A 10,596-nucleotide genomic window follows, 5' to 3' on the forward strand; every position below is an offset into this window, starting at 1 on the left:
TTTTTTTTTTTTTTCGGAGCTGGGGACCGAACCCAGGGCCTTGCGCTTTCTAGGCAAGCGCTCTACCACTGAGCTAAATCCCCAACCCATTATGGGACTCTTAATAGTGGGAGTGGGGGGCCTTTTTTGCCTACTTACAGCTGCTGTAAAAACTGCATTCCATGCCATGCCTGAAATGTTCCAAAGCTCAGTTCAGTGAGTAAATTGCACCCAAGGTTCCTAAAATAATTTTAAAAAATAAAAAAGACATGAGGCAAAAGACAAAGTCCCCAGAACAGTAATAGTCACCTAGTATACATATGGTGAGACATAACCTTCTCTGAAACCGTCTCAGTGTCTTCTCAATCCACTGTGGACAACGCTGGCTTATGATTCATACTTCATATTTACATAGCAGTGTACAACTACAGTAAATGATAACTAAGTCCCCCTTCTTTCAATGATCTTACTCCTCTAGGACAGGGTTTTACAACCTCAGTACCGCTGAATTTTTAGGCTGGAGCACTGTTTTGTCTGATAGGTTTGTTCTACATACTGGAGGTTGTTCAGAATAGCTTTAGTATCTGCATACTAGAAGTCAGTTGCAAATCCGCAGTTGCCAAATACCATCTGGGTGCACGGTCACACCAACTAAGAACCAGAGCTATATATTGTAAGACGAGTCTCATTCATTTTTACCACAGACAAAAAAATGTGGGGTGAGATAGTTCAGTGAGTAAAAATGCTTCCAGGACTCATGGTGGAAGGATAGAAAATATAAACAAATCCACATGGATGTATACACACACACACACACACACACACACACACACATTAATTTGTTGTGTAATTTTGGTTGCTTTCTATTAGCTACAAAGTGTTCCATTTATATATTATAATTGGTTTCATCATGACAGTTCACATTATATATGGTAAATATGTATATATATATACATATACACACATATATATGTGTGTATATATGCATTAGATCTTACTTCTTATCCTTACTACCATTCTCCACTGTCCCTTTCCCCTTCCTCTCCACAGTGTCACTTTTTCTTTCTTTTATGTTATACACACACACACACACACACACACACACACACACACACACACCCCACTCACTTAAATCTAATTTCAACTGATAGAAAACAACATCTTTTTCCCACATCCTCTCTTGTTCTACATATTTCTAGACTTCTTGCTCTCCATAGTCCATCTTCTCCTTTCATGAGAAATACATATGTGAGTTCACATATAAGTCTAAGGGTGTAGATTTAGCTCACTGCTGGGAGTGCTTGCTTAGCAAGTACAAGTCCCTGGGTTTGGTCCCCAGCACTGAAAGAAAATAGGCTTACATCTACTACATGTGAGAGGAAACATGTGCTCTCTGTACTGAGTGTGGCTTATTTCCTACTAGCGAATCAGTAGCATGGGGGTTATAAAATTCCAAATATGGATATATTTGTGACTTACATATACTTCAGAAAAGGTAATGATTCAAATGTCCCTCTTTCAATATAGCGTATTTTATTGCAGGATAAATCCCTAGGAAAAATAAAAGAAATATTGCTTTGATTAGTTATTAGATATCTCATTAGTATGAATAAAGCAACAGAATTTAGAACTGATAATATTATTGTTTTGTTTAAACTCTAAACCTTTGGTTTTATACTTGAACTTTCTTTTTCTTTTCTTTTTTTTTTTTTTCTTTGGTTCTTTTTTTCGGAGCTGGGGACCGAACCCAGGGCCTTGCGCTTACTAGGTAAGCGCTCTACCACTGAGCTAAATCCCCAGCCCCATACTTGAACTTTCTTGAACCCTAAACCCTATCCTAAGTATCTTGACTTTATGTTCCTCACCTATAGATCGCTATAAACTGGTAAATTTCAGAGGTTGTCTTTCTTGAGAGAACTGTAAAGTGACTTGGTTTTTCTATGTAGAATACTCCTCCACCTCAGCCTCCTGAACACTGAATTTACACACAAATCTGGCCCCTGGAAGCTTTAGAAGAGGGAAATTCTCAGCCTTCTCCAGACGTACTGAATTGGTAACTTGGGGATGGGGGCTGTCAGAAGGAAGTTCTAACAAGTTCTCTAGGTGACAATGAAGCTCCCAGCTGTCTTGGAGCATGAGTTACAGCACAATGATCCCATTACGGTTGCTGGCTTGGCACTCAAACCCAAAGAAGGCCTGGCTCTGATCTACCTTCCCTCTTGTACTCTGCAGATGCTCACCCCTGAACCCCTCTAACTCTGATGTATACCTTTTTCTCCACTCTTATTTTTAGTGTTTAACACATTCTCCCTAAGAGACCTGCCTGATGATCCCCACTGACTCTCCAAGGTCTTACTCAGATTGCACTGGTGCAGGGACAGCTTCCGTGAGTCAAGGTCCTTTCTCCTCTTCAGTACTCTACACACAATTTATATCTCAGTGACCTATAAAGTATGTAGTATGAATGTGTACATGTGTGGAGGTCAGAAGACAGGCTCTAGAAAGCAGTTCCTGTCTTCTACTTTGTTGAAGCAGGGTCTCTTGTCCTGCCATACTGCTTCCTGGAGGCTAGCTGGCTGACTGAAGATGCACACTGCTGCATCTGGCTTTTCTCTAGTGTGGGCTCTAAGGACTAAGTGTGTACGTCCCTGAGCTTTCATGACTTATGCTTGTGCTCGTACCCACTGAGCCCTCTCCTCAGGTCTCATTAAAAAATATTTTACTTTCACTTCTGTGTGTGTTATGTGTCTGTGCACATGTTGACAGAGTACTAGAAAGGCTTCTGATCCTCCGGACCTGGAAGTTCAGGAAGTTGTGAGCCCCCTGATGTTGATGCTGGGAACCGAACTCAGATCCTCTGAAGAACAGCAAGTGCTCTTAACTGCTGAGCCGTCCTCTCCAGCCCCGTCCTGCTTTTAAAATTATTTTTGCATCCCTTCTTATAATAATAAACTTGAAAGTAGAGTCCAGCTTATCTACGTCACCCACCGAGTTTGAGACTGACACAAGTAATTGAGCAAATTCAAATATATATAAAAAATAAACACATATTTGATGAGTTTTAAGTGACTTTTTTGGAAAAAATTCAGTTTATGACTTCGTGGCTGAATCTTCTGTGTCTCGGCAGCACTGAGAGCCATGCTCGTGTGCTACTTCACGGTATGTGAGTTCTGAGAGGGAAGGAGCTTTGCCTTATGCCTCTGTGACACCAGTAAGAGAAGCTGTATTTGGCATGTCCTATTTTAACACATTTTTAAAATGGAGAGACATTTAAATAAGTGAATGATAATGTTGACATGAAATAGTTTTTTTATAAACTAAAATAATAAGAGAATTACTCCACTAACTTTATTTTCTCTAAAGTAAAACCCCTCAAAACCAATACAAAGTAGGACCAATCAAGGACATTCTCTAAGTGTCTATAGGAGGAAAATGTTTTTGGTTTCTTTTTTAAAGACAAGTTTCACTATATAGCCCTGGTTGGTCTTCAACCCAGAGAGATCTGTCTGCCTCTGCCTCCAGAATGCTGGGGTTAAAGATGTGTATCACCACACCCAACAGACAGAAGATTTTTTTTAACACCATATAAGGCGATATGTATGCACTTCCCTAATGTTCTAATACAAAATATACCCCATTCATTAAAAAAAGTCACTTTTTTCTGTTTAGCTCAGTAATGATTAAAGATTTGTACTGTTCTGGACCCTGTGGGGAAAGGCTAGAAATCTAGCTCTGACACTGAACAACATACTATATTCTTATCTCTAAATGAAGAGAGTTACGTTCCAAGTATTCTTTCCTGGACAACATTGTTGTTGAGATCTTTTTTCCCTTTTTTATACAGTCTCTAGACACTATAAAGCCCTGACTGGCCTGGAACTCACTATAGACAAGACTGGCCTCAGCCAAACTCAAGAGACTTGCCTGCTTCCACCTCTCCAGTGCTATGATTTAAGTAATGTGCCAGTATCCCTGCCTTTTATTGTTTAATCAGTGAATGGCAGGGGTATTTCTGGGACCTCTGCTCCAAGTAAACTTTTGTATATACTTACTAACCACTATTTCAGTATTTATTTCGACATGAGCATAAAAATTATTGCATTGAAAACTGCAATACCAGTCTGTTCTCCTAATGACTTAATCATATTAATAATATTTATATACTCTACCATTCAGCTGCTATATTCCGTTGTCAATTTCATTTGGGCTAAGTTGTCATTCAAAGCTGGATGTGATGGCGAGTAAATGTAATCTTAGAACTTGGTAGGCATAAGGTATATCTATTGTGGTTGGTAGAGATATTGCCTAAGATGCACAAAAGCTGGGACTCGATACCCAGTATTATAAAAAAAATGTGATAATATATCTCTGTAATCCCAGAACTTTGGAAATAGAGGCAAGAGGTGCAAGAATTTGGCAGGTCCAGCTCTGGCTCTTTAGAGAGCTCAAGGTGCGTGTGTGCTACACGAGACTGTGTCTCAAAGGGGGAAAAAGCATTGTCACAAGATTCTAGGTTAATGACCTTCAAATTCAAATCAATGTAGTTGGCCAAATGCTCTCTTTGATACAACTATCTCAAAGTTAACATTAATTTCTTAAATCCTACTATGCTATCTTAAACCTTTTTGTAAAGACTGAATTAGTAAACATGTTAGATTTCTAAGCCCACACACAGGTCCAGAAACAATGGAGCCAGCTGCCAGGAACCGAAAACCTCTGAGATGAAGGGCCAGGGTGAATCTTGCCCCCTTAGGTTGTTCTCATCAGGCACCCCGTCACATCAACTTGCACCAGTCCTGTAAGAGTGTCAAAGCACTCCCAACTCATGGCTACAAGGAAATGAGAACATGGACCAGGCTTGACTGAGGTATGGCAAGATGTAAATAGAAGCATATGCCTTAGAAAACGAGGGCCGTGTGAGTTTCAGTAATGGCTCAGGGCTTACTAACGTTCTCCTTCTGCAAATGGACTTCTGTTTGAAGCTTGCCGATACGATTTAGGAAGTTTAAAGTGCATAGAAGGCATTTTGATGTTAGAGCGAGGCTGACACGCCCGCAGACTGACATAACTGCAGAGTTTCTTGTATCATGTCTTTAGAGCCAGGCCCTTGCCAAGCAGCCCTGGGACAGGCAGGAAGCCCACTAGGCAGACCATGCACTGGTCCAACTTGCAGCGACCTTCCTGCTTCCCACCTCCCTCAGTACTGGGACTAGAGGCAAACACTGCAGAGCCTCGTCAGTAATGGCACAGTTTTGTTGCTTGAAGAGATGTTAGTGTCTAATTCACCCACAGATAGCACATTACTTACAAATAGATATGCTAAACTAACTTACAAAACCTGGAGGGACAGCAGGCCTTCGAATGAATCCTTATGCAATTCAGTCAGGTGATTTTCACTGAGAATTCTGGAAAATCAAAAGGTTATCTGGATCAAAAATCATCAATAGACAGAGAACGTTGGTGTGGAATGGGACGTAGGTGCACACTGTCATGTGCTACTGCTACAGTGTAAGGTGGTGCTACTTATTTTTAGGGCAATTAAAATTTCAAATGCACCATGATCTCCATCCCAAAGGTTCTATTCCTGGATATCTGGTCTATTGAAACACTTGTCCAAGGTACACAGGACATTTAGTACAGCCAGACATGGAGCAAAAAAATCCCCTAGATAGTCACTAGACACCAGCAGGATAATATTAAATTCTCACTGATGTGCACACTCTAGGAAATATTACACAGAACTGTAAGTGAATAATATAAACCTCTACATATGTGAAAGAAAACTTTAAATATCATGGAGTGAAAAGAAGAAATTGCAAATGACCTTCCATGCCCATGGATTGGCAGGATTAATAAAGTAAAGATGGCCATCTTGCTGAAAGCAATCTACAGATTCAATGCAATCCCCATCAAAATTTCAACACAATTCTTCATAGAATTAGAAAGAGCCATTTGCCAATTCATTTGGAAAAGCAAAAAACCCAGGATAGCAAAAACTATTCTCCGCAGTAAAAGAACTTCTGGGGGAATCACCATCCCTGACCTCAAGCTGTATTACAGAACAACAGTGATAAAAGCTGTATGGTATTGGTACAGAGACAGGCAGGTAGATCAATGGAATAGAACTGAAGACCCAGAAATGAACCCACATACATATGGTCACTTGATCTTTGACAAAGGGGCTAAAACTATCCAATGGAAAAAAGACAGCATTTTCAACAAATGGTGCTCGTTCAACTGGGGGTCAGCATGTAGAGGAGCGCAAATCGACCCATTCTTATATCCTTAACAAAGCTCAAGTCCAAGTGGATCAAAGACTTCCACTTAAAACCAGATACACTGAAACTAACAGAAGAGAAAGTGGGGAAGAGCCTCGAACACATAGGCACAGGGGAAATTTTCCTGAACAGAACATCAATGGTTTATGCTCTAAGACCAAGAATCAACAAATGGGACCTCATAAAATAGCAACGCTTCTATAAGGCAAATGACAGTGTCGATAGGACAAGACAGCAACCAACAGATTGGGAAAAGGTCTTTACCAATCCAACATTCAATAGATGGCTAATATCTAATGTGTACAAAGAATTCAAGAAGTTAGACTCCAGAGAGTCAAATAATCCTATTTAAAAATAGGATACAGAGTTAAACAAAGAATTCTCAACTGAGGAATACTGAATGGCTGAGAAGCACTGAGATAAAGGTTCAGTGTCCTTAGTTATCAGAGAAATGCAAATCAAAACAACCCTGAGATTCCACCTCCTACCAGTCAGAATGGCTAAGATCAAAAACTCAGGTGACAGCAGATGCTGGTGAGGATGTGGAGAAAGAGGAACACTCCTCCATTGTTGGTGGGATTGCAAGCTGGTACAATCAGTCTGGAAATCAGTCTGGCCGTTACTCAGAAAATTGGACATTGAACTACCTGAGGTCCCAGCTATACCTCTCTTGGGCATATACCCAAAAGATGCTCCAACATATAACAAGGACACATGCTCTACTATGTTCATAGCAGCCTTATTTGTAATAGCCAGAAGCTGGAAAGAACCCAGATGACTTTCAACAGAGGAATGGAGACAGAAAATGTGGTGTATTTACACGATGGAGTACTATTCGACTATTAAAAACAATGACTACATGAAATTCTTAGGCAAATGGATGGAACTAGAAAATATCATCCTGAGTGAGGTAACCCAGTCACAAAAGAACACACATGGTATGCACTCACTGATTAGTGGATATTACCCGAAGAGCTTGGAATTCCTAAGAAAAAATTCACAGATCGTATGAAGCCCAAGAAGAAGGAAGAGCAAAATGTGGATGCTTCAGTCCTTCTTAGAAGGGAGAACAAAATACTCACGGGAGGAAATACAGGGACAGAATGGAGCAGGGACGGAAGGAAAGGCCATCCAGGGCCTGCCTCACCTGGGGATCCATCCCACATGCAGCCACCAAACCCAGTCAGTACTGCTGATGCCAAGAAGTGTTTGCTGACAGGAGCCAGATATGGGTGTCTCCTGAGAGGCTCAGCCAGAGCCCTACTGATACAGATGAGGATGGTTGCAGCTCACCATTGGACTGAACAAGGGGACCCCAATGGTGGAGTTAGAGAAAGGACTGAAGGAGTGGAAGGGGTTTGCAATGCCATAGGAAGAACAACAAAATCAACCAACCAAACCCCACCAGAGCTCCAGGGACTAAACCACCAACCAATGAATACACATGGAGGGACCCATGACTCCAGCTGCATATGTGGCAGAGGATGGCATTTTCCAGCATCAATGGGAGGAGAAGCCCTTGGTCCTGTAAAGACTTGTTTCTCCAGTGTGGGGGAATGCCAGGGCATTGAGATTGGAGTGGGTGGGTGAGAGTAGGAGCAGGGGGAGGGAAGAGGTTATGGGAAAGGGGGAAAGGGGATAACATTCGAAATGTAAATACATAAAATATCCAAGAAAAATAAAATTAAAAAGAGAATAAAAAATTACCAAATGTTATCATTTATCTAAAAGTGATAAGGAAAACAGAGACACTTTTATTTTCTGGATGCAAATGTGTCTGGTTGGATATATACCAATTTAGAGTAGTGTTACCTCAGAGCTGAAGAATATGGCCCAAGGAAGGTTTCACTATCCCTCTTATTTAATTACTATTGAAAATGGCATCACAGATTGTTTTTGTACTGCAAAACAAATCTGCCTCTTCTTTCAATGAAAACCCACAACATTTAAATTAAAATTTTTGCCTGCACTGGTGAGGTTCCAATTCATGATCTCATGCACTGGGCAACTGTACTAACACTGAACCACACCCTAGTCCTCATTCAACTTACCAGAGAAATGCAATCAATACCAATTTATTTGTTTATTTCGTGAAATTAGAACTCCCTACACCTTCCATGTTAAGTTATCTATTCTACAGAAAGTTACTGGGATGCGTAGATAAAATGTCTTTCCTCAGACATACTGACCTTGAATCTGGACAAAAGGGTCTTAGTGCAATATTTTGCATAATATGTGGAGAGAATATATCTATGCACACACACACACACATTACTCACAGTTTCTCAGTCCAACGGTATACCTTCCATACATTTTTGTCAATGTAAGAAATATCATTTCCTTTGAAATTTCTGTGGAGAAACAGTTGATATAGTTGAATAAATAGGAAAATAAGAAGCAGAATCAGTAAAAATTATAACACCTTTATGGAAGTGCTCAATGCAGAACATGGGACACCATCAACTTTATAATTCTTTAAATCTATCAGTTTCCAAGGGAGCACAGTTAAGAATGTATGGCTACTGGTGCAAATGGTGAGATATTTCCTCAAAGGTTAACTTCTAATCTGATCCACTTTTTGGTTAAAAAATGATAGTTGATTATTAAGTATTTTTCTCAAAATTACTTGTGTTTAAATAAAATCCTTCTATAAATCCATAAAAATATGATTCAAACTTTAATATAGTAGTTAATAATTCATCAGGAAAATAGGCAAATTTTTATCACTATTAGTTAATAAGAAACCATATTAGTAATACCAAAACTTTGTTTAAGGTCTGTCTGTTGAAGCCTGTGTAGGTGTTAGAAAGATGAAAAAGTTAGAATTGGTGAGAGTAACGTACTTGTGTGGAAATAGTTCTCGGACATGCCACATAGGGGGAAAGGTACAAAACCACTGAGAAAGGAGTTTAGGCTAATGTGGGGAAAACACAAATGAAATTGCATTTCGCCCCCCAAAATGCAAGTGAGATTTGTGTTATGGATGGCAGGGCACAGAGAAGGGTGACAAGCTCTCTGGAGTGAGGTAAATAAATTATCCTATAAACACTGTATGTTTTGCTTCCATTTCGTACATGTATGTGTAGAGGCCCACATTCGATGGTAAGAGTCATCCTCAATCAATCTTCTACTGTACTGAGGCAGGGTCTCTCAATCAAACCTAGACTCTCACTGATACAGTAGACTTGTCCAGCCAGATTGTTCTGGAGAATGGGATCTGGCTTTCAAGCTGTAAATACAGGTAGCCTGTCACACTGACCTGTCGTTTACAAGGGATTTTGAGGATCTGAATTCTAGGCCCCACCCCACACTTGCAATTTGGACGTGGTAACAACTGAGTAATCTGCCCAGGTGTCCCAAACCTCACCACTTTTTCCAGTCCTAATGATGGGATCCAGGGCACTGTGTGTGCTAGTCAAGCACTCTACCACTGAGCTGTATTTCTAGCCCTTCGGTCATTCTGAGATAGTGCCTCACAAGTACAGTCCAGGCTGGCTTTGATCTTGTGGTTCTCCATATTCCCCAAGTGCTGAGATTATTAGATACAGGCCAACACACAAGGCTTCCATGATATTTCAAAAATGAGAATATATACATGAGTGGCACATACTTAAAAGCAGCTATTAGATACCTTAGTTATGTTCAGTTTCTTTGTTCTGTGACTCACTTTGAGCATTTACCTTTCGTTATGTTCTTACTTCTCAGTGAAGACTTTCTTGCTCAGTTTAAACCTATGTTTTCTCATATTAGGGAAGAAAAAAACCTTTTCACTTGATAGTGGACATCTCCACTCAACCTAAGATAATTTTATGTTCACCAATAAAGAAAAAGCTTACAACTGAACTCAGCACCCCCATGCTCTTCTTGTTCCTGACTGCTGAGTCCATCTGTTAAACTGTCTTCCTCATCTTCATCAAAGACAGAAACTGTGGGCTCATTTTTTTTTTAATTTGGAAATGGGATCTTACCTGTAAGCCCTGGCTGGTGTGGAACTCACTCTGTAGACCAGACTAACCTCAAATTCGCACAGACCTGCCACCTCTGCCTCCTGAGGACTAGGACTAAAGTCTGTATCAGTTCTCAGCTCTTTAGTCAGTCACTAGATCCTACCGTCTCCTACTCTGTGGGGATTCAGGGTTTTCTTCCCACTGCCAAATAGCCACAGTGGCCCAGGTCTCCCTCACTGTATTCCTAAATTTTGCTAGATCCTTCTACATGGTCATCAAGAATTAAGTTTCTCGGGCTGGAGAGATAGTGCAGTGGTTGAGAGCATTGACTGCTCTTCCAGAGGTCCTGAGTTCAATTCCCAGCAACCACATGGTGGCTCACAACCATCTGT

General features: G+C 40.5%; 1 protein-coding gene across 4 annotated transcripts in view; it reads right to left on the reverse strand.

Annotated features, from left to right (window-relative positions):
- Nucleotides 1-10,596, reverse strand: part of Prp2l1 (proline rich protein 2-like 1) — a 78,303-nt gene that overhangs the window by 42,326 nt on the left and 25,381 nt on the right. For all 4 annotated transcript variants that reach the window (XR_005490780.2, NM_001419907.1, XM_063268752.1 and 1 more), the window contains 4 exons: nucleotides 8,537-8,608; nucleotides 5,313-5,384; nucleotides 1,459-1,530; nucleotides 139-219 (listed from right to left, as the gene is read on the reverse strand). Coding sequence is in view for 3 of the 4 variants with exons in the window: in NM_001419907.1 (NP_001406836.1) it covers nucleotides 139-219; nucleotides 1,459-1,530; nucleotides 5,313-5,384; nucleotides 8,537-8,608 (297 nt within the window). In the remaining variant the exon portion in view is untranslated. The remainder of the gene's footprint in view (nucleotides 1-138; nucleotides 220-1,458; nucleotides 1,531-5,312; nucleotides 5,385-8,536; nucleotides 8,609-10,596) is intronic.

This window comes from Rattus norvegicus, chromosome 10 (assembly GCF_036323735.1).
Source record: "Rattus norvegicus strain BN/NHsdMcwi chromosome 10, GRCr8, whole genome shotgun sequence".
NCBI classification, from domain to species: Eukaryota; Metazoa; Chordata; class Mammalia; order Rodentia; family Muridae; genus Rattus; species Rattus norvegicus.